This window comes from Dothidotthia symphoricarpi (assembly GCF_010015815.1).
Source record: "Dothidotthia symphoricarpi CBS 119687 unplaced genomic scaffold P153scaffold_2, whole genome shotgun sequence".
NCBI classification, from domain to species: Eukaryota; Fungi; Ascomycota; class Dothideomycetes; order Pleosporales; family Dothidotthiaceae; genus Dothidotthia; species Dothidotthia symphoricarpi.
The window spans coordinates 1,248,738-1,270,612 of NW_022985009.1; the positions used below are offsets into that span (position 1 = coordinate 1,248,738).

At 52.2% G+C, this 21,875-nt stretch overlaps 5 protein-coding genes across 5 annotated transcripts; 1 reads left to right on the forward strand and 4 right to left on the reverse strand.

Annotated features, from left to right (window-relative positions):
• Positions 1-3,612: 3,612 nt before the first annotated feature.
• On the forward strand, positions 3,613-6,624 carry P153DRAFT_392722 (uncharacterized protein; the record flags this gene model as incomplete). Its single annotated transcript, XM_033671178.1, has 2 exons — positions 3,613-4,104; positions 6,286-6,624. Exons 1-2 carry the CDS (start codon positions 3,676-3,678, stop codon positions 6,622-6,624), a joined length of 768 nt encoding a protein of 255 aa, XP_033528500.1. The 5' UTR covers positions 3,613-3,675.
• A 2,514-nt stretch (positions 6,625-9,138) lies between these two features.
• On the reverse strand, positions 9,139-11,714 carry P153DRAFT_363103 (uncharacterized protein). Its single transcript, XM_033667296.1, has one exon. The coding sequence runs from the start codon at positions 11,524-11,526 to the stop codon at positions 9,451-9,453; it is 2,076 nt and encodes a 691-aa protein (XP_033528501.1). The 5' UTR covers positions 11,527-11,714; the 3' UTR covers positions 9,139-9,450.
• Positions 11,715-11,883: 169 nt separating this feature from the next.
• On the reverse strand, positions 11,884-13,235 carry P153DRAFT_363104 (uncharacterized protein). Its single transcript, XM_033667297.1, has one exon. It carries the CDS (start codon positions 13,163-13,165, stop codon positions 12,023-12,025), a length of 1,143 nt encoding a protein of 380 aa, XP_033528502.1. The 5' UTR covers positions 13,166-13,235; the 3' UTR covers positions 11,884-12,022.
• A 1,200-nt stretch (positions 13,236-14,435) lies between these two features.
• Positions 14,436-17,204, reverse strand: P153DRAFT_104746 (eukaryotic translation initiation factor 3 subunit B). Its single transcript, XM_033661874.1, has 4 exons — positions 16,776-17,204; positions 15,172-16,720; positions 14,720-15,118; positions 14,436-14,666 (listed from the first exon to the last, which is right to left on the reverse strand). The coding sequence occupies exons 1-4, from the start codon at positions 17,036-17,038 to the stop codon at positions 14,664-14,666; spliced, it is 2,214 nt and encodes a 737-aa protein (XP_033528503.1). The 5' UTR covers positions 17,039-17,204; the 3' UTR covers positions 14,436-14,663.
• Positions 17,205-17,217: 13 nt separating this feature from the next.
• On the reverse strand, positions 17,218-21,606 carry P153DRAFT_306974 (ARF GTPase-like protein activator). Its single transcript, XM_033664646.1, has 6 exons — positions 21,319-21,606; positions 21,116-21,249; positions 20,660-21,061; positions 20,543-20,609; positions 19,092-20,496; positions 17,218-19,042 (listed from the first exon to the last, which is right to left on the reverse strand). Exons 1-6 carry the CDS (start codon positions 21,380-21,382, stop codon positions 17,656-17,658), a joined length of 3,459 nt encoding a protein of 1,152 aa, XP_033528504.1. The 5' UTR covers positions 21,383-21,606; the 3' UTR covers positions 17,218-17,655.
• Between the last annotated feature and the right edge of the window lie 269 nt (positions 21,607-21,875).

Sequence of the window (21,875 nt, forward strand, 5' to 3'; positions counted from 1 at the left end):
AGAAAATCATGATCACACAGAACGTCTTGAATAGAGCTCGAGTACTGCAATCATGCGCCGAAATATCTGGATTGACATCCTCACCTTTTATGTCCCATCCCGACGGCGACGCACTGCCAGAACGCCGGCTGCTGAAGAATCAGATTCAACATGGTGTTTATGTAGACATCGTATGGTGTGGTACATGGGCTTCCGGTACCGACGAGCGTACTCGAAGTTCTTCAAAGTCTTACTCCTGGTGGTGGTGGTCGACCGAGGGGTATTGTACGCAACAAGTTACGCGGTGCTGTTGGCCTGATTCACAGCAGAGGGATGCGAAGATTTCGCTGCATCGACCACACCAACTCGCTGGCCAAACTTGAAGCTCATCTTCTTCTCTTTCTTCTTCTTTATCCGCTGACCAGGCTCTCAAACTCAGATTATGAGATTTACACAGCGTGAAGTAACTTTTATTTGGCCGAGCTACGGGATGATAAGGATTGCGAAGGTGCCAATCAATATGGATTTAAGGTCCAGTCGTTCAGCACTCTCTTCACAGGCGGCTGCGTGCGTATCGGATCATCAATCGGTTACAACCCTGTAGCCGGCGCGTCGTCGCAGCCAAATGTACCTTGTGCCACCACCCTCAGTGTACTCTCTGCCTGGTATCTTCTCGCCCTCACTATCGTCATTACCAACTGGGTGTTGTTTCTTATAGGTGTGCTATCCGTGTGTCCGCCGGTCGCGGAAATCGTTGGAGGAGTGGCGCTCGGGGGTGCTTCTTGGGCTATCGCTGCGACCGTACACCAGCTCTTGGGTGCGCTCTTGATATTGGTGCGGCAGCCAAGTGGCTATGATACGTAGGGATGGCGCCCCTCGGTTGTGGTAGGAGTACGGAGAGGTAGAATAGCTGCAGCTGGCAAAGGTCAGTCGTAGAGCTTGGTGAGCAGGAGCCCAATGGAATCATATATTGCGCTCACCCTGTTCCAAGTACATTTCGACTGAGTCATATAGGTGGGCTAGTGTTCTCGGGCCTGTTGTGGATTATGACGGCTTGTTACGAGATTTTGTCGCAGGCACAAAGGCAGCTTGAGCAATTGCGCGGACGTTAATTCGCAAAGCCGAGTTGATTACCTTTTGAAGTCGCTGATGGAATAATGATCAACTATACATGCTTTGTTGAGCAGGAAGGGTGGACCAAGTTCAATGTTGTCGTGCTGCTGAGGTAGAGGTACGCGAGTTCGCGTCGCTGATGTCAGGCCGGCAAGAAACTGAAAATCAAGACATTTTCAACTGCGTTTTACTCTACCCTCGTGAAAAAAAGTGTTCTCGGCGGGATAGAAGGGAGCTTGCGTCTACGTAATTCGAATGCTTCAGTGTAATCAAAACACTGCATAATGGCACGTTGGATACATCGACTCACTCCAAAAGAGTAATGGTACACGTTGGTTTGCAGTCACAAAGCATGAGTTCGAGGATACGGTCTGATATTGTACCAAAGTCTGGGCTTCCAAAACTCAGCCCGGGGTCATGAGCCTATCGCGCCTCAGCGCAACCGGACCTCTGATGATGAGGCCAGGAGGCCCTCGCGGTACTCTGCCCTTCTTCTCTGTCCCGGTAACATGCCCGGAGGCCCTCAAGCTCTCATGATGCCAGGGCAGAACGGCATCGGCGGGCCCATAGGACCTCCCGCCAGCTCTCCTCCCTTTGGCATCTCCGCCAATGCCACGCCTCTCTTCTCCACCACTTCCTTCCCCGCCTTCTTGTACTTGCGGTTGCCGGCGCCTTGTGAAGAGGAGGCCGAGAACCAAAGGCCGCGGCCAGGGAGCTTTCCAGCGGAGAGACGACTGTTGTAAATCAGATCCTGACTCGAATGTGGCACCAATAAACAGTGGACTTACACAACCAGGCACCTCTTGCCTATCCGACCTCCGAAATTGAAATGACCTTCTGGCTCCGGTCCGCGCCTTATCGTGAGGTTGGCGCCGAAGTCGACGCGGGACGAGAGGAAGGACTTCGCAATTGTGAATGGCATCTTGCCAGGACGTGGTATTGGTGATGATGTTTGTGATGTTTGGGGTTTGAAGATGGAACAGTCGCAGCACGGAAGAAGTAATGACTTGGAAATTTGAGGTGAAGTCGAATGCGCTCACCGCGTCAGGGCAAGGCAAACAACAAGACAACATGATTGTCTGACCAATTCACATTCACGAAGAGAAAAAGACATATGAGAGAGATATAAACTAAAAACATGTATTGAAAGTATATAGGAATGTCCCCCTGATAGTAACGACAAGAAACGACCACAGCCGATGATATGCTGCGGCTTGCACGCCGTGGGGTTTTGTTCTGCCCTTGCCAGCCTTCTCTGATCACAGCGACAGAGCGCAATGCTCCATCGTGCCGTTACAAGATGCCTGAAGAAAGAGAAAAAGAGATGGGGAGGGGAGAGCAGGGCTTTTATGGGCGCGGGGGACGCGCTAGCAGTCGCCAGATCAACCACCACGTGACGAAAGATTGTTTGCAGAAAATGATATCGCTGACCCGCTGACGACACAGTGTCGGGCCCGTGCAGGATAGCGTGTGATGCGAACAGAAGATTTGACAACGTTCGCTAGTGATTAGTAGTGATTTGTGTGAGTTCCGTAGGTGAAGGCGAAGTGCGGAATCTCCACCAGAAGAGCAATTGCCCAGCAGATCGGCCCTATCAACATGGTTACACATCCTCAGCTATTTAAATATGTATATTTGTGACTCTACAGAGATTTGCATGGTAGAAAATGGAGGAAGTGTTGTGCTCAGCTGTCCGCACGCTTGTCGGTCGCGCGGTGCGTAAACCACATTCACCAAAATCAAAACCACAACAACAGCCAGATTATTTCACAGCGTGTCCAATGGCTTATCCTGTAAACTCACGAGTATATTGGAGTCCTTTGCGATGTGGCATTGAGGTCGAGATGGACACTGTGCTTGTTGACGTGGAGGAGAGCTTCTGTACCACTCACCAACTAACGCACCAAGTACATCGAACAGACGGTGAGAAACAACACGTTGTAGCCATTGGACTCAACCTTAGTCACCTCAACGCTTGCATACGTGAATTTAAGCATGGTGAATCAAGCCCTCGAGTTCGCGTGTCTTCCAACAAATTCAGAGATAACAACATCAACAAACTCAAAGACAACCCAACAAGCTCACAGAATGTCACCATTTCACAGCAGTTCACATCGAGAAGGGAAAAACAGTATCAGTGAGAAAAAGGATGTATTCAAAGCTATCTATGTCCCACCGCTCCTCAGGTCCGACAAACAATAAGGATGTAAGCAGATACACATCAGAGGTGCAGGTGGTTTTGATCTTCCGTCACAGCTCTTCCAGCGGTACAGCAACGAGGTGCTTGTCCCGTCGGTGGTATGTGAGGAGTAAGAGAGAGGGGAGGAGGCTCTTTTATACCTCGCTGGCCGGCGTCGGAAGAACCCCTACCGTAATCCACTAGCCCCTTTGACGGCTCTTGTTCGGGGCCCGGTAGTGAGGTGGGAGAATGGGCTAGTCCAGTTCGAGCCTTGGCTGAGGAGCGTCACTTCACAGCTGCGAGGTTACCCCGCCGTATTTCGACCTCTCCTACCTCCAATCACCTCCTTCAACGGGTTCCTTACCCTACTCAAGCTCTAACCTGTCCACTGTTTCGCCGCCATAATGGCCAATCCCTCCCTTCAAGCTGCCATCACCTGCAAGCATGGCACCACCCCCTCTGACGATGTCACAACAGCCGTCACGAAGCACGTGGGCAAGATGATTCTGGAAGATCGCAGGATCAAGGACAAACACCACTTGCCCCCTGGCTTCCTTCTTCCGGTAGCCTCTGGAGTCTCTTCTGCTCGTCCCCGCGTGCTTCTACGACGCGCCGAGAAGCACATGGAGGAGATGACCGATAAGCACAAAGCTGATTCGAACAACAACAACAACCCCGAGCTGGCCAAAAGCCTCCAGGCGTTCTACATCGACAAGCTGACGCGTATCGGTCATGCGCTTCCAGAACTGAAGGTGCACGCCAGTAAACCGGAGGCGAGTGAGGAGTACCGTCGAGATGTGCAGCGCTTGGTGGACATCATGAGTGGTACTAAAGTGAGCAAGTAACAGCCTGGTAAGTTGTACTTTGATTCGTTTCGAGCTGAAGAACTGTTCTGACCACAACGTCGACAATTCAATTAGGCTTCACTGACCGAGAGTGAGTTACCTTGGACAGGTTATTGTTCCAAACCCATATCCACTTTTCGACTTCGCTTCGAAGTATGGCAGCAAAGAACCGGGAACAGGGAAGTGCGTCTCTACTTGAAATGTTTCTGTGGTGGATCTCGATACCCTGGGTAGAGGCGTTTGGCGTTTTTGAAGGGAAAGAGACATGTGTCCTTGGAGAATACATCTACCATCGACATTCCATGGTATATAATTTACTGGAGACAACACTCAGTGATTCACAACGTATGCATGACTAGTACGGTTCAACATTTGTATTATATTTGATGAGTCTTTCTTTCTCTCCATCTCCCTCTCAATTTCGATACGTGTTGGTGAGCAGTATTTTGGTGATGAGACCCATTTTCTGCATCTTTTCTGCCAATGAATGCCTCTGTGAGCTTTTCTTAAGCTTCCGCATCATGCACGACGTGACGCGGGCTCGTGACATTCAACTTGGATTTCGCAAGATGTGGAACAGTTTCTTGAACATCGCACAGTGAGTTTATTCAACACATCCAATCTGTGATCATGGATGGACAAAAGCCTGACTATGTAAGGGTATGGTATGAGTATACTTGGTCCATTCCTGTGCCATATGTACGATATCTATCCCATGGTCCAATTCCTGTTGGTCCTAGTATCTCGCCTTGTTTCCTATACTCCTACCAAGCGTTGCTCATCTCGCCATCTTCTTCACGTTCTAGAGTCCTGATAGATGTTCCTGACGTGTTCATGAGCCCCAGATGTTGTACGAGTCGCAGTCCGCCCGCTTGTATCAGGCAGAAAGCGCTGTCTCGTGGATGATGGTATTCGGAGGTACATTCTCAGCCGAGGCGCGGGCTGCTGTGTTTGGGTAGACACACGGGTGTGATTGATGACTGGAACGTCCGATGAGTAGAGGCACGTTGTACGAATATAGTGTTGGCAGATTCTCTTCGTCTGAGAGTTGTAGCAGGATAAATGCGATGCGCGTTCGTCTGAGTAACGGGATTTTTTTGCCTGGTTTGAAAGTTCGGATAAGTGACATTCTTGATCATTGCGTATCGGAACTAGGCGTATGGACTCGAGGTACTCACCGCCTATAAGAACAGTGTCTGCTAGATACTGGAAGAGAACAGAGCCATTTTTGTCTGGAAGCGTAGTCCTGCTCACAAAGTCGTGACTGGACAATGCGGGTTTGCTCCGCAGTCTGGTCGCACTACAAAGTACGGTAGCGTTCTTGTCAAGTACGGATGTTCGATTCAGAAACTCTGTCCCACGTATCCATTCCCGCTGTAGCGAACAAAGAGGAGATCGTGACTCGAATCAACGTGTAGAACTGACAGTCAGGTTGCGCGGACGCGTCAAAGTGCAGATTGCGCTAGAAAAACGCGCATGAGAAAGCCTTTGGTTGTTACTATCAGACTTTGACGCACCATAGTGACTGTAACCAAGATTACGGGAACTCGAGTATGTGACCCGCCACGTATGGCCTTTGACAGGCTCTGTATTTTGCGCAGCGCATACAATCAACCTAATAGCGTGTGGGAGCCAGGAGGGGTTTGGATAATGTCGAGCATCGCTAGGCGTGAACGATCGACTAGTAGCAGCTGCTGGAAGACATCGCATAGAGCGTCGGGTTGGCCATGCGCGGCATCTTGACGCCGAGCTGCAGGAAGGCGGAGAGAGAAGGTCTTCGAGGAGTGCAAAGCCCAAATCGCGAGCGAGGTGGGTGGCTAGCTGGCGCGTTATCTTGTCTGACCTTCAATCGACCTCGGCTTTGGATATCACAGTTATGTTATTAGACTCTTGTGTAGGTTGGAAAACCAGATGCTTGGATATAATTGAGGAGTATCATCGATACCATAGGAAGCTTGTGTATCAGGGGAGCTATAAATGACAATGAACGTGTCTGTATAAACTATCATCGAACCTTGGGTTGAGGCTGGAGCCAATCTAATGTTGATCACGATTCTGCATCAAAAGGTCAAGTGGTACACGTATGTACAAAACTCTGGAGAGCGAAGGCAGGATCTTTCCAATCCAGCATGATCTTATTTGTTATCGGCATGTCTAACTGCGCAAAAGTCCCAACCAAACTCCGTCTTCATGCCCGTAGTCCCTCATATAATCCTCACTGACATGCTCGAAAGAGCAGAGGTCCAACCCAAGATTGCAACTCATATCCTTGTGCCTTCAATCAACCCCGAAACTCCAGGCTACCAGCGCGAAGACCGCCAGCAGGAACAGCACAATTGTGCCGACGAAGACCGCGATGACTTCCACGTGCAACATCACATGGAAGAACCACATCGTTCCCAGCGGGAACACAATGATCTCCGGCATTGTGACGGAGAAGAGGGGGAGGCGTCGGTGGCGGTATTGATGTCTTCGTTATCGTGCGATGCGGAATTTGTGCGTGGCTAGCTTTTGGGATGGTGGTGAACACTAATCAATGGTCAGTAAAAGAATGAAGAGCCATCTGAAAGTTACAGTACCTGTCTTAAGTTGGGTGTTCGCCAAATACTGGCAAGTCCATGAGGGCGTTGAATTGATCTCGCTGTCGTGCCCGAAGCGGACTAGTGGGTGAAGGTAAGCGCAAAAAAAACTGACCTTCATTTCATCTTCACCCCAGAATATTTCTTGTCATCTCGGGACTTGGACGAAAGGGAACTGAGGGTTATAAGTGCCGCAGGAAGAGTTGATGACCTCATAGCCAACGCGAAGTACAGATCAAATTTCCGATAACTTCTGCTTGGCTTAAGAGTCAGTCCGTGAATGTTCAACTCGCTTGGGGACTGACATATATCAAAGCAGTAATTATTCATAAAGCTCCAAGCTATTATGTTGTATGTATCCCTTCTTTCCACCTACGTATCGACATCATATGAAAGGTTATTTCCGTGACCGTTTTCTCCTCCTTCTCATGGAGAGAATTCCACCAAAGCTCGTCAGTATAAATCAGCCGTAAAGACTTAATATCTCAACAGAAATAGCGTATCCAGAACCTGAGCTGACTCTTTGAGAACATTGCATGCTTGCTGTTACGCCGACGACGCATAGTACATAACCTAATAATTTATGTCTTGGAAGATCAAGAATACCTCCTTTTGGCTTCATGGCGATGGCTCAGTTCTTCTGACTCTTCCATAAACACCAAGTTCAGTTTGTTACCATCCATCTACTCAACCTTGACTTTCAAATTCGACATCTTTCTGTTACTGATGCCTGCACCAACGCCGTGGAGGTATTCTGAACCTTGCGAGTTCTCCGCTTGCGCAAAATGATGATGAGCAGATACGTCGCAAAATTGGCTACAGCAGAGTACACAGCTATCTTTGCGTCCTCATATCAGAAGCCATATCCATAGCCATGTCGAAAGGCCTCAACTCAATTGAGGATGCGTCGTCTCTGGTTCCTTTTAGGCAAACTTCGTCGGCTTTCATGCGTGTCTTTGAGGCGTTCGACATCAGTAAACTGACGTATTCGAGGCCTTCATTGGTTGTAGATTGTACTTCAGCGTATGGATTCCAGATCTTCGAAGCATAACGCACCATTCTGTCGACGGTCAGTAAGCTTTGGTAGGACGCTCCCATATCGGTGACATGACTTTGGTAAGCAATGCTGTTACCGGATCCGTGTCTGTCAAACTTTGTAATCTGGAACTGCGAGTTATTGGGTGGTTGCTCGACGAAGTCCATGAACCGCGCAACCATATGAGGTACCAAATCGCCGTCGTGGTTGATTGCGTTACAGTTAAATGTATCGAGCCAACTATTGGGAAGGATCAAAACATTAGAAATACCAAGATTATCTTTGAACGACTCGGGTTCTCTAGGTCAGTGCAAGATGCTTTCTTTCTTGGAAACACCAAGATCCGTTATGTTCGATTCCACCACAGTCGAGCAGAGTGATTCTAACTTGACGGTCGAGGGACCCCATCACGCATCGAAAAGGCAGTCCACTATAAGTGAAGCCTGTTCGTGACTGTCCGGTGCATCAGAAAGTTCCGCAGGTGATGAAAATACTGGCAATGTCGAACCACTGGAAACGCGGTTCACGAGCGGGGAGATCCTTCAAGATTGCCAAGTTTGCCATGGAGGCGTAGCTTTCTAATCCTCGAGTCTCTTGCTATGGAGCTTGTACCGATTGCCAGTTGATGTCAGGGAAGCTGGCACCATCAGCGTCGTAGATATCGAAGTCGCACTGCGAGTATAAAATGAGCTGATAGATTGCTGATCTTTCTTTGGAACTCAATTGAGGATAGTTTGCTTCGAACAATGTGCCAGCATTGAAGCTTCAGATGTGACCAACACCCGCCCAAGGAGATGACACCAAGTAATGTCGGCGTTGTAGACCCCCGCAGTGAAATATTCCTGCTGAAATCATCCGTCGCAGGGCTCAAAATTTGCGAAGAAATGACACGCTGGAAGTCTGAAGCGTTGGTCGTAACTCTGTTCACGTTGCTATATCTAAACCACATTCTGGTCTCTAGCCATTGGTTCACGAGATTCAGCTCAGCAGCCGGGCAGTCAAATGCTTAGACAATACTCTGGTCAAGGAATCTCGTGCGATTTCTGAACGGCCATCCATCTTCTGGTTCATCTGCCGGCGAGTAGTTCTAGGCTCGTGAAGGGGTAGATTGAAATATCCTTTGTAAGTCTTTTTGCCGTAAGGATTTTTCATGGGCCAATGCGAAAGAGTGGGAATGGTTGTAATAGCTGATAAGGAAGCCAGGGTAAGTTTAAATTTTGTACACCAGAGTAGCAAGAGGTCGATACTACCCCCTACTCCTATCACACGCGGCGCATCAAGGAAGCCAAAAGGCATATCCTGCTTAAGGAGGCGATTGCGAGGAAAGATCACGAGATAAGAGAGAGACCCCAATACTAGAATTCTCGTACAACTTAGCCGCAAATTGGAGATAGTTCACTGATGCATGGATAGACAGTGATCTGCCATTACCAAGTAATAGCTGCTTGCATGGAGTTGAACCATTCGGCAACAAGTAGAACTGCTATACAGTAAAAATGGTATCAATCAGACGACAAAATGATGTTGACTCATCACCACATTATCTATCACTCTCGAACGCAGATGGTGCTGCCCATCATAGCGCCTCTCTGCCTGGACAACCACACAGCCACTTCCCCGCGGCCCTCGAACAAGCGAACCTTGAGCAATCCACATCAACCTCATCAGATCCCACAAAATCTCTACACCAAACCCCAAGACCAAAGCCAAGAACCCCCATCAACCCACCCAACCAGCACCCTCCCTAAATTTCGCCGGCCTCCCGCGCTTCCTCGGCCGCTCACCATCCAGCCTCACCTCATCCATCCCGCGCTTACTAAGCTTCGACGGAGTATGCGCCGGGGGCGTGCTCTGCTGTTTAACCGGGATGAGAACCATGAGCAGCCTCCGTCGTACAGACGATCTCATCGGCAGCGATGAGTGCGGTTCTGTGGGTGGTGGCGGGGTCTGGGGGATGGAGTCGGCTTGTACGAGGTCCAGTTCGTCGGGGCGTTCGGAGGAAGGGGGGAGTATGGGGAGGGAGGGCGAAGCGGGGGCGGGGGCTGAGCTTGGTATTATTGGGGAGGGTTGGGGAGGGGCTGTTGTCTTTTCTGCGGGTTGTGGTGGTGGGGGTGGTGGTTGTTCGACCAGGTCGTCTTGTGTTAGCTCGATTACTTCGCCGTAGTCGGATGTGGAGACTGAGAACGACACTGGTGGTGCTAAGCTCTGTATGTCGTGCTCGATTGGAGGAGGGTCGACGGCTGGGACGTCTGATTCTGCAGGATTGGGTGCTGGGGAGTTTGATATTGGTGTGCGAGCTGCGGTCGGACTTCTTGTGTTGAGTTTGATCTCAGGTATGTCGAGCACTGGTTTATCCACTTCTTCAGGATGGGGGACTGTATGATCGAATGCTGGTGTGGTTGGTTCACGCTGCGAGGCGAAAGAACTAGGCGGTGATGGTGTCCAGCGAGCCAGCATCTCTGAAGGACCAAGAACTGGCTCGGGAGCTGGGACTGCAATCGCCGGTTGTGGCCTGGGTTCAGGAGTTTGTTCCGCAGATTCCTTGCCCTTCGTCGGTCTATTCTTCAGCGCCCTCTTTTTCTCAAAACGCTTCCTAACGGAAATGGGATTGCCAGAATCCGGGCCCTTGGAGAGATTGTGCAAGAGCGGTGCCAATAGTTCGTTCTCCTTCGCATACATGACATCGATCTTGTGGCCCGGATCGAGTGAGTATGACTTGAACTCCTCCCACTTTGCGAAAATTCTAACCTGCTCATTCTGTCGATACGCATCGATAAAGTCGATGATGTTCACGTAAGGTGCAGCTTTGAACTCAAGTAGGCAGTCGTGAATGGAGACACCGGGCTGTTTCCTCGCCGCCCGCAACATGCCTTGATAGATAGTCAATGTCTGATCATCTGTGAGGACAATCTCTCCATGCTCATCTATCTGATTTTCTGATATCCCGCCGGGCAGGTAGTGACGGATGAGTTCAGCATATATGGCATCAATCTTTTCTTTGCGGCTCTCATGCGGATTCCAGGTCGTTTGGGTTGCTGCGTAGAGCTTCCACTCATCGTTAAACGTAATCTTGAGCGTAGAACCTGCAAACGCCCGATACGACCTTGCGAAGAGTCGAATTTGTGACTCAGGCACACGGGATGAGCACAAATAGCTAACAGCTGCCGTGCGGCCTGAGATCTTCTTAAACACGGCTCCTTTGAATCCATCGACCTGCTCTTGCGCTCCACCAGGACCAGCCCAATCACTGTAAAGACCCTGCCGTCTGCCTCTGGCGACAGCATACCAAGAAGGCGTACACAAAGCTTGTTCGAAATCCGCGAGTTTGAGGCCACCATTCCGGTCAGTCACATCGATTGTAGTGCTGTTGTGTCTCTTTTCATCCTGCTGGACTGCATCCACACGCTCACGTTTTACCGGGAAAGTCGCAGGCCCAGGAGTAGAAACCTGCGGCCTTTGCCACTGATTCTGCGGCAAAGACTGCAGCGGTAATACTGGAGTCTCTACTTGTGCAGTAGGGCGAACTGATCCATGCTGCGTCCTCGGTGGTGCAGATTGTAAAGGCCGTCTTGGAGACTCTCCTTCCGGAATGGGGCGAACAACTCCATGCAGGGCCCAATACTCAGCATCCTCCTGGTTTGTGAATGATTTGTTTCTGTTGAAGGTCACGGTATCAATCCGCTTCTTGACTTCATCCCATGCTCGGTAGACGCCGCGGAACTCAATGGGCTGGTGAATAGCGTAGTATTTCGAGTTTGGTTGCGTGACAGATTGTGTGATAGATGGGGATTCCATCGTCTAGCCGATCTCCCAAATTCAAGATGGAGTGGGTTCAGTGGCGAATCGAGACGCGTCGCGGTCGCGTTGACGTCAATGCGCGGACCTCTTCGATTGCGCAATAACTTATGCGAAACCTTCGAATTTCAACCAAGGCGGGATTTGGCAGATGTGCAGGGAGAGTATCAAACGAGTCAGCCCTCGAGATGTTGCTTGAAACAGTCGATGAGGATGCGATGCATTGGTGGTGGCGATTGAACGGGCTCTTCTGACGAGTCGCGTCACTCGTTCACAAGCCCCACTCTTTCTCGAGTTCAAGGACGGTCCAGTGTCGCGAAGTCACGACACAAAGACTGAAGTTGGTTTCCAAAAACTAGTCAATTCGCTCGTAATGCTTCGTTGAAGCGTAGTAAAATCATTATAAAAGCTATTGAAACATCCCCGCTTGTATCTCAGGAGATGAAGCCATCCGTCACAAGTCGTGTACCTATTGACTAATGCCTCTTCACCCTCTTCACCCTCTCAACGGCAGCACATGCTGCACAAGACAGCTCTGCCTGCAAAGCGGACACTCAGGCTTCTCCCTCGCCCAATCACTAATACACCCCCAGCAAAACACATGTCCACACGTCGTCACGCTCGGGTCCCGCATCTCTTCCAGACACAGCGTGCACTTCCGGTTGCTCTCTCCGATCCAACCCATCGTGTTTTCGTCTTCCAACCCATAGTGCGGCTTATTCGTAGCAGGAGTATGTGTCCATTTCTGCAGATCCGAAGGCGGGATGGCAGGGGGCGCTGTCGGCGCATCGAAGAGCAGCGCGTTGTTCTCCGAGTACGAGTTTGGATCGAGCGAGACTTCCACGCCGCCTCCAACCACGGCCGAGGTCCCTGCTGCTTGGCCCAGATGTGCTGCGCTGCCTGTGGAAGAGGTCATGGTGTTGTGCAAGTGCAGGTAGCCCTGTACACCCATTTGCAGCACAAGTAGGACGCCGAGAACTTCGTAGCCAACGCGCTGATCGCTTTCTTGTACTGAGCGCGTGAAAATGTATCGCAGGCCCCAAATGCGCTTTGAGAGGTGGTAGTAACTGCCGGAGAAGTAGAAGGTTGCCAGGGACAGGGCGTAAACGGGAGAGGGCGACGTCATCGTGTCGAGATGTGTAAGGATATAGTTTTGTAGGCGCATGCCTAGGGGTTGCGATGGGCTCTTCTTGCCGCTCTCTTTCGCGACGTGTAGCGCCTTCGCGTGCTGTCGCGCATAGCTTCGGAGATTCGCCTCCAGCTTCGCTCTTATCCTCTTCCTGAATGCTGGCAGCGCTCTTCCTAATAAGTATGGCCCCAATATACAGCTCAAAATGTATCCTGCTCTTCTTCCCAGCGCTGGTAGCTGCCCTGTCTCATTCTCAACCTGCACAATGTCGCAATACTCTTCTCCCAGTGTTCTGTTCCCGATGGCGGTTGTGAGGCCGAGATACAACAGCTCGCCAAGAACTCGAGTCTCGGATATATACGTGTGTGCAAATCGGGCGCCGTATAGTTTGCGCAGGAGTGAGGAGAGTTGTTCAAGGAGCACGCCGCTGAAGTAGGCGTCTTTCTGGTGCGAGCGGATGATATCCGGGGAGGCCGCGAACGGATACGCGTAGCGCTTCGGGGAGGCCATTGTGACGCGACGAGAATATTGGGGAGATGGACGCAGCTTTGATGTTGTTATGCGGTTGTCAACGTCGGCGCATCGGTGGTGAACCTCGGCTTGTGATCGAGGCCTCGACGAGCAGGGGCCACGCGGTCCGTCCTTCTCCTTTCGACTCAGCCGCATCCATTCACCTGATTTTCGTCGGACCTGTTGTAAAAGTCGTACTCTTCAGAGACAAGTATATTTGTTTGTCTCAAATATTGAGCTTTCATCTTCTTAAAAATCCCGTTCTCATTCCCTTCGCTCAATGAATTTTCTAAGCTCATACGTCTACTAAGGGAAGAACTTCAGACAACAAAAACCATCAAATGTAGAACTGATTTCCACACTCCTATACTATATTCTCTGAGTAATCACCACACTTCTTTGACGAGATGGAAACTCGTACAACTTTCGCACTCATCACTCACAATACCAGAACGATTCGCACCACCCACTCCACCAATACCACTACTCATCCAAACCACAATCTCCAAATCCATTTACATGCACATACTCAAATCCCCTCCAGCTAATCCAATCCCCACAACCAACCATCTAGAAACAAATACCAAACCCATCTACACCCCACCAAAACCAAGAACACAGACACCAGCCAAGCAGTATCAACACATCTCCCAACTAACAGCTTTGAAAAACATCCAGAAATATATCGATACTGCAAAAACCTCAACAGTGCATGTTATAAGAAACCCGCCATTTCATACGGCGTCGTCTCAAAAGTTGTTCTTATAAAAGAACGAATTTTTTTATTCTATCCTAGTGTAAGGTGAACGTCGAACGTTGGTATATCAGGAAAAGCAGGACCCATCTCGAGGACTCAATCTAATATCCACATTTCACCTCATCTCAGCAATGGAAAATAATCCACCCCAATCCTTCCCAATGCAACCATCATCCCACCATGCACAATCGCCATCCATCCACAGCGTCTCTATATCTCCACCCCATCCCATCCCCCCGTGTTATACCCACCTACCCTCCAGTCTATCTTCCCTCCCTCCCATCCCATCCCCTCCAATCTCCTTTCTTCCCAAGCCGATATGCCCAAACAACCACAGAGAACGCCCTGTTCCACCCGCGCTGACGCTGATGCAAATATACGGATAAACCCGCTTGTGCATAGTGCGTAGTATCCACACGTAGCCAGTCAATCGATCCAGATCAGCCACCGCTCCTATTTTCCCCGCGTGAGGAAAGTGAGGAAGCGGAGAAGAAGGGCGTGGGAAAGAAGGGGAAAAGGAGGAAAGAAGGCGAGTTGATTGAATCTAACTGACACTTTCTACGCATACAAAGAGCGAGAGCGAGAGTGAGAAAGTACACAGCACCTTCCCGTCAATAACCCTTTACTCACGCGTCTTCGAACAGACACACACAAAACTCACATCTTCACCACCCACAAAACAAGAAAACAATAAAAAGTGCATAACACATCTCCCATTTCATCCCATTCATCATGCCTCATCTACTCCACCCCCTCCCCCTTCCCCCCCACCCCCACATACCAACCTACCCAACAACCTCCTCACTCTCCTCAATAATCTCCTCAACAATCTCCTCAATCTCCTCCCCATGCCCATCCTCCGCCGCGCCCGGCTCCTCCCCCCTCGCAGCACTAAGTTCAATATCCGCACCCTCATCCTTAAGCCTCTGAGTCCACTCCTCTCGCCAAGCCAGCCACTCCTGCAGCATCTCTCTACGAGACTCAACAACCGCGCGATTCGCCGAGCTCTTCTTCGCGACGTCCTGCTCGTCAAAGACCTTGGAGTAGTTGCGGAGGTTTTTGCGGATTTCGGCTTGTTCTTCCTTTGCGAGGAGGGTGGGCGGGCGGGGACGCCAGAGGAATTGCTTGAAGCCTTCTATGCCTTCTTCGCGGAGGAGTTGGCCGCGGAAGTCGTAGAGGTGGTAGCCGTTTTCCATCTAGTGGGGTGTTAGTCTATGGTGGGATGGAAGGAGATTCTGTGGGGACTTACGCGGTGGCGGAATGCGCTGGCGACGGTGGCGACGTAGCGACCTGTGGGGTCCCACTCAATGTCTGTAACACCGTAGTGCTCAGCCGTGTCCATGAGCTGCAGGCTGGCGTTGAGCTCCTTCTCGCCCTTCTCAGTCTCGTCCTTGGGCTTCTCGAAGCTGAGATCCCAGAAGTCGAGCTCGAAGGACTGTTGCGACTGGAGGGTAGCTACGACGACGAAGCGGCCCTTGGGAGACCAGTAGATAGCGTTGCTGTTCTTCTTGTCGACGGTGCGGATGTGGCGGAAGTTACCGGGAGCACCTCCCTTGAGCTTCTCCGGGGCGAAGAAGGAAACGGCAGTCTTTGGCGGTACGGCGGCCTGGACAACGACTTCACCCGTGGTGATGAGGACGAAGCGGTTACCCTTGGGTTCCCACGCAAAGTTGATGACGGCATCCTTGATCCCATCGACGACCTCGACGGGTACACCCTTCTCGCGGACTCGGAAGATCTCCAGGTTCGTGGCAAGCGACTTCTTGGACTTGGAGTGGCGGTCGACCTTGACGCAAACATAGGCGGCCTCGGATTGCCAGTGCAGCTTGGCGTCTGAGACGTTGAACAGATTTCGGGTACGGACAATCTCCTTGGAGGGAACGGACATGAGACCGACCTTGGCGGGGTTGCTGCCGAGCTCAGGAGTCCAGTAGCAAAACAGCTGCTCGTATGTCTTGATGCCGTCACGTCGGGGAGTAGCAGGCGCCCACTCAAAGTCCATGACACCCTCGATCTTGATGGAGGTCTTGTCGAGCAGGTTCATCTTGGGCAGCTCGTAGATGGAGATGGACTGGCCCTGCGTCATACGGGCAACGTACGTGTCGTCAGACGACCACTTGAACGTCGGCCACTGCATCTTCTTCTTGACGGGGTTACCGTCAGCATCGATACCGCTGGGGACGTCGATGGTGGCGAAAGAACGCAGGGGCTTGCCAGTCGCAAGGTCCCAGATGATGTAGTTCTTGCCGTCGTCATCAACAGAGAGCGAGGGGACGGGGTTGTTCTCGTCGACAACAAGCGGGCGGTGCGACCATGTGGTGAGGTAGTTCTCGTTGGGCGAGTAGTCGACCAGGTTGACGCCCGGATGCGCAAACCGCTTCTGCCTGCTCCACGCCTTGCCACCCCACAGCTGCACACCCTGGGCGTGCATCGAGGTGAGGTAGGTTCCCCGCGGCGACCACTGCACAAACGACTCTGTCCAGTTCTCGCGGTCCACGACCACCTCGGGCTGCTCGTCCTTGTCGTTCCAGAAGACGCCGACCTTCTCGCCGCGGTACATGGCGATCTGGTCACGGCTCTCCGTGTCGCCCAGCCACCAGCGCAGATGTTCCTTCTCCTCGAACGGCGGGATCTCAGGCTCGTGGTACTCCTCGTCGATGCGGCCCTCCTTTCCGTAGCGGTCGATGTCGGTGAGCTTGTTGACGGCCATGACGTGCTTCTTGTCGAGCGCGGTTCCGTGGAGCTGCTTGACAGCGGCAACAGCCTCGGCGGGCGCACTGTACTCAACAAAGGCATATCTGGAGTCGCGTTAACCACAGCTCTCTCCCACGCACAACCATCCCCTCAACATACCCCTCAGTCTTGCCGTTCTCGCCAACAGGCATGTGCACGCCGTCCTCCTTGACCTTTCCGACTGTGTTCAGCTTCCTCAGCACGAACTTGACCAGCTTGGCCTTGCTGTCCTCGGGCACCGTCGGCAGGCCATCAATGACGACAAATGCGTCGAGGCCCTCGTCGAGGCGCACTTGGAACTGTTCCTCGATGTCGGTAAAGTCGATTTGGGACTCATCGAATTCGTCATCCTCCATGGGGAGGTTCTCGTAGGAAGGCGCCATGGTTGTGTGTGTGTGGGTTGTTGGGTGGTGGGGTCGCCGCGCTCAAAGTTCGCGAAAGGCAATGCACATTCGATCGAAATTCAGTGCCCCACTGTGTGATCACGTAAGCGCGTGCAAGCTCAACATCATTCACTCACTTTATGGTGGACTCAGTTGGCATATCATAGAAGACAAGTGTACACTCATATGGACAGTTTGAATCAATACTTAACTTCTCAATATCTTGACCCCCAACATCCATTCCCTGACGATGATTTACAATTCCACCATTACTCATTACTGTGTACAGCCCCAACTCGACTCGCAAGGCCAAGCAGCGACCAAAAGTGACTCAAAACACGAGCCGACAACGACGACAACGACAACAACAACAACAACAAACACCGCTGAAACCCATCCCAGCCCATGCACACACACAGAACATGCAGCGTATCCAAGACGACACAAATCCAACACCAGTCGAAAAAGCGACCCACTCGTCTTTCGAGTCCCACTACCCACAACGCCGAGCAATCCACCCAGTCCCGTTATCCCGTCGAAGCCCATCGCACGATTCCGCACTGCGTCCACGGAAGGTACATACTAGAAACAAAGAAACACGTAAGCGTCGGCTAGTCCTAAAAGCCGCGCTTACCTTCATACGGATCAGTCGCTGGATTCTTGACCAACCTTCCGCTTGCAGATACGCGTTTCTGCAGCCGGGCGTCCCGCTCTCGCGCTCGCTCGGCGGGACTACTGCCGTTGCCAGCCATGATGCTTGGGAGTGAGGGCAGCTTGTCGATGTTTGGGTCGGGCTGACTTGCTACTATTGGTGTGATTCGCTTGCCCGCGCGCTGGTCGGCTTTGAAGTCCAGATAGGCGCGTGCGGCGAGACTAAGCGGGATTGGTGCTGGCTGTAACGGGAGCTCTGCGCCGTTTTGAAGAAGGAGTTCGGCAACGGGGAAGGGCTTCCGTGTCGGTTGAGGGGTTACTGGTCGAGCAGCTCCAGGAGCAGGGGAGACAGCCGGTGATGCAGAGGCTGATGGCGATGCTGGGTCCGCGGCGGCGAGGGCTAGAAACACAACATGAGTACCTCTTGAACGATCGCGCGCGTTAGGGTTCGCGCGTAACGCCAGAGCATAGAGAACGTTCTGGATGTCGTTCTTCTTAACCGACGCCAACAGAGTCTCCTCAGAAGTCCCGTAGTGAGACACCACAGGGGAGATGGGAGCGACATATGCTCGATCGGCATATTTCGAAGTGATGAAGCGAAGCCTCTGCTCTCGCGTCGACATCGGTCCCGGCTTCAGTGTGAAATCCAGTCTCGCCTCCCAGATCATGTTGCTGACACGGTTGCCAATTTTGAGGAAAATCTCGACAATATCGGGAGTGAAAGACGTGACGTCGAGGGTCAGAGATCGCACTTTTGTAATGTGCGTCCCTAGCGATCGATGGATGCCACTGCATTCGATGCAAATGACAATACCAAGATTGATCGAGACCCAATCGACCTTGCTCTCAGTTCCGCAATCGGCACACACTTTGTTGCCAGCATCCACGTCCCGGATCAGTTTCAGAAGTTTTCCTTCATCGCCAGTCGACTCTTCTCTTCTGTAGCCAGGCCTGTCACCAACCGTGGCATGTCGAGCTGGTGTCTTGGGGGTATAGGTATTCCGATGGCTCGACAATGACGGACTCTTGCCTGTCAACACCGAAGCGATGTCGCGTCTAGTCTGTCCGGGTAGGGAATCAGTCGACGGCCGGCTGGTCTTACCAGCTGACTCGACAGCAGTTTGAAGTGCGTTGTTTACCGCGCTAATCCAGCACCTCAGATCATCTTCGTTCGTGGCCTGGTACACACGCGTGAAATGAGGCGTGATAACCTCAAAGCAAAACCGACGTTCTGCATTACGCGCTTCCCGAACAGAAGCCATGCGGAGATCAATTGGATCCATGTGCAGCTCGAGGCTCTGCTTCCAATTGGTGTACTCCGAGAGCTTCCCTTGATCAAGGACGATCCAGAACCTAGCTATCGTCAGTAAATGCGTATGATGCAAGACTTGAAAGAGCTTACTTGTGCCACGCCTGCTTATTCAAGCCCTTGGGATCGACATGACTCCCCGGTCTGCTCAGTGCCCACAAAAGCCCTTCTTTGCGATGTGCACCCGATCCCTCTTCTACCGGCAAGGCATAGTTCTTCTCCTCGAGGTCTCTGATCCCTTTGAACTTGTCTAACTGCTGGCTCATGAGAGGTAGACTCGCCCTATTCATCTCCGGGCTTATGGGAGACGTGACTGTGGAGCTGTTCATCGATGCCATAGTCTGTGGGGGACTGACAGTGCTGTGAAATATCGGTGCTATACTCCCTTTCCGTCTTGGAATCTCTGCATCTGAGCTGGATGGCAAGCGTGGCAAGACGCCGTTTATGGTCGTTGTTAGTGCGGTCTGCTGGGATGACGATTCGTCGAAAGTCTTCTTGGCCTTTTCCAACACCCGCCTCTTCTCTTCTCGCTCTGTTCTCTGGAGTTGATATTCCTTGTCTGCTTCCTTGACCTCGAGACTCAACAAATCAAGCTGTGGAAGCATCCTCTCGATCTTCTTGGCCGTCTCGAGGTAATTGTTGGCTTGTGCATCGGCATATCTTGTCAGGGCAGACAGCACTTCCTGATCCTTCCGACCACCGTGCAAATCCTGCATAAAGGAGGAATAATCGAATCGCTTCAGCTCAAAGTTCCGCCTCTTTGTTTGGTACTTCGAGTCCGTCTCGACGCGCTTCTTTTCCTTGAGCGAGTCTTGCCGCTGCCCAAGATACTTGCCAAGATATTGATAGTAATCTTTACTTTCTTCCTCAAAATCTTTGCGCTTGGTCTCGGCCTGCTTGATATCGATGGTGTAGAGTTTGTGTATAGGATCAATGATGAGTTTCTGGATGTTTGTGGTATTTGAGCGCTCGTAGGTCAGGATTTCCTTGGCAATCTTGTCGAAGTAGTGGTCGATAGCCGGCTGCACAGCGTTTGCATTTGATGACGAGGCCTCCTTCAGCGCATCCATCAGATCTTTCATGGAATTATTGCACTGCACCTGTGCTTCCATGGCAGCCTCAGCCCGCTTCAGGACCTTCTTCCACCTCATGCGCATGTTGCCAGTCTTCTGCTCCAGCGATTTCATGGTCGCTCGGAAGAGAGGGCCATCGTCACTGTGGCTGAGGTCTTCGCCAGGCCGCGAAACATCCAGCTTCACCGGTGTGTAGTTGCTCGTGAATGTCGTAGCCTGACTCGGTACCAGCCCTAGGTTGTGTTCGGGTATCGCATCGAAAATGGGCGACCTGGGTGGCACGGCATCCCAATCCTTGTCATCGTCGGCCGAATCGCTCACTCGCGAGCTCACCGACTGGGCAGAAGGGACGCGCAACCGGGGCGGCACACAAAGTTCGAGTCGCGGTATTGGCGATTTGGGGCTGTGGACAGGCCGTGAGGTGTCTACGGTCGTCAGTCTCAAATCGTAGAATAGGGAGAAGAGACATACTCTGCACCCAAAAGGCAAAGTTCGCCAACGTGTCAAGCTTATGCGCCCGCTGGTCGTATTCGACAAACTGGATACTGTCAGCAACAGCGAAAAGTGAGGAAATCACAGCGCACTCACACTGCAACTAGTACGCCAGCCTCCACCCCGACCCTCATTCGTCTTCGGCGGACTCCATTTCCAAGACCAGTGAAACTGCACCGAGGAGCTCCCGCCCGTCGAATAGTCCCCAACCAGCTCGACCTGCGGGTTCTTGTGGAGATTGGGGTTGGCGTGGAACTCGCGCGTGACCAGGTTATCCAGCTCGCGCGAGCTCGAGGCAAAGACGAACGTCAGTCCATTGACGACCGTGTCGATCAAGCCGGATTGTGCAGCTGCGGGGGCGCTATTTGTGTTGTATATGCTGGGCACAGCCAGATGCTGGCGAAGGATAAAGGTAAAATTGAACGAGAGCTCCTCGTCGTTGGGCAGGCGGAGGAGGAAGGCTGGCGGAGCGTCGGCGGACGCAGGGGATTCGGGGTCCTAGATTGGCATTTAGCATGGCCCACGGCGGCGGCTGCTGTGCTGCAACGGTACCTGGATGTACTCGATCACGCTGTCGTCGCCCAGCTCCCGCTTGGCGCTGTATCTCGTCGCGGGGAAGGCATTCGGCGCGATGGTCAGGAGCGTGCGATTGCGGCTGTTTGTGATGTTGAGCGAGGCCACCGAAACTGGTCCCCCCCTCCCCGTCAGCGGCGCATTCACAAGCACATGGCTGGCGCAAAGGCTAGGCTACATACATCGTGTTTGGTCGCGCAGGAATAGGCCACTTGCGTCGCCGGCCTTGCTGTTGACGGCGCCCATGCCAAAGGATAGCTCGCGCGGGTCTCGGGGTGCAGCTCAGGTCGCGAGGGTCGTTGGGAGCAGACGCACGAGCATGCCTGGCCCTGGCGAGAGGAGGACGGCTCTCAGAGTTTGGCGCGGGCGCAGTCGATGTCCAGGGTCGAGCTTAATTAATATGGGGTACCGGCGCGCGGACGTTTGGGAGGGGCCTTTGAACGGGTTAGCGCTGTTGCCGGGCGGCGGCGGTGGGTAGAGGCGCGCGCGGGGTCGAGGGTCGAGTACGGCTACGGTATGTTTGTTGTGCGAGTTAAAGCTTCTGGACGTCTAACACTGGATGTGGGCGCGGAGTGCGGTGAGAGAGGGGAAGGGAAGGGCAAAAGGACCGACGGAATGTGGTAATGTCGAGTGGCAGTGTCGATCATGCAGACACGCGAGACGCGGGACTCGCAGCTATATAGACAGAAGACAGTAAATCAAATGCCAGATGCCAGATGCATGCTTCGCGCGCACGCTA

Coding starts and splice junctions, on each gene's coding strand:
- P153DRAFT_363103 (XM_033667296.1), bottom strand. CDS start 11,526: ATGGAATCCCCATCTATCACACAATCTGTCACGCAACCAAACTCGAAA.
- P153DRAFT_363104 (XM_033667297.1), bottom strand. CDS start 13,165: ATGGCCTCCCCGAAGCGCTACGCGTATCCGTTCGCGGCCTCCCCGGAT.
- P153DRAFT_104746 (XM_033661874.1), bottom strand. CDS start 17,038: ATGGCGCCTTCCTACGAGAACCTCCCCATGGAGGATGACGAATTCGAT. Junction 16,721..16,775: donor GAGAACGGCAAGACTGAGGG/GTATGTTGAGGG, acceptor ACGCGACTCCAG/ATATGCCTTTGTTGAGTACA. Junction 15,119..15,171: donor CCAGCGCATTCCGCCACCGC/GTAAGTCCCCAC, acceptor ACACCCCACTAG/ATGGAAAACGGCTACCACCT.
- P153DRAFT_306974 (XM_033664646.1), bottom strand. CDS start 21,382: ATGGGCGCCGTCAACAGCAAGGCCGGCGACGCAAGTGGCCTATTCCTG. Junction 21,250..21,318: donor CCTGCGCGACCAAACACGAT/GTATGTAGCCTA, acceptor GGGGGGGACCAG/TTTCGGTGGCCTCGCTCAAC. Junction 21,062..21,115: donor GCGTGATCGAGTACATCCAG/GTACCGTTGCAG, acceptor ATGCCAATCTAG/GACCCCGAATCCCCTGCGTC.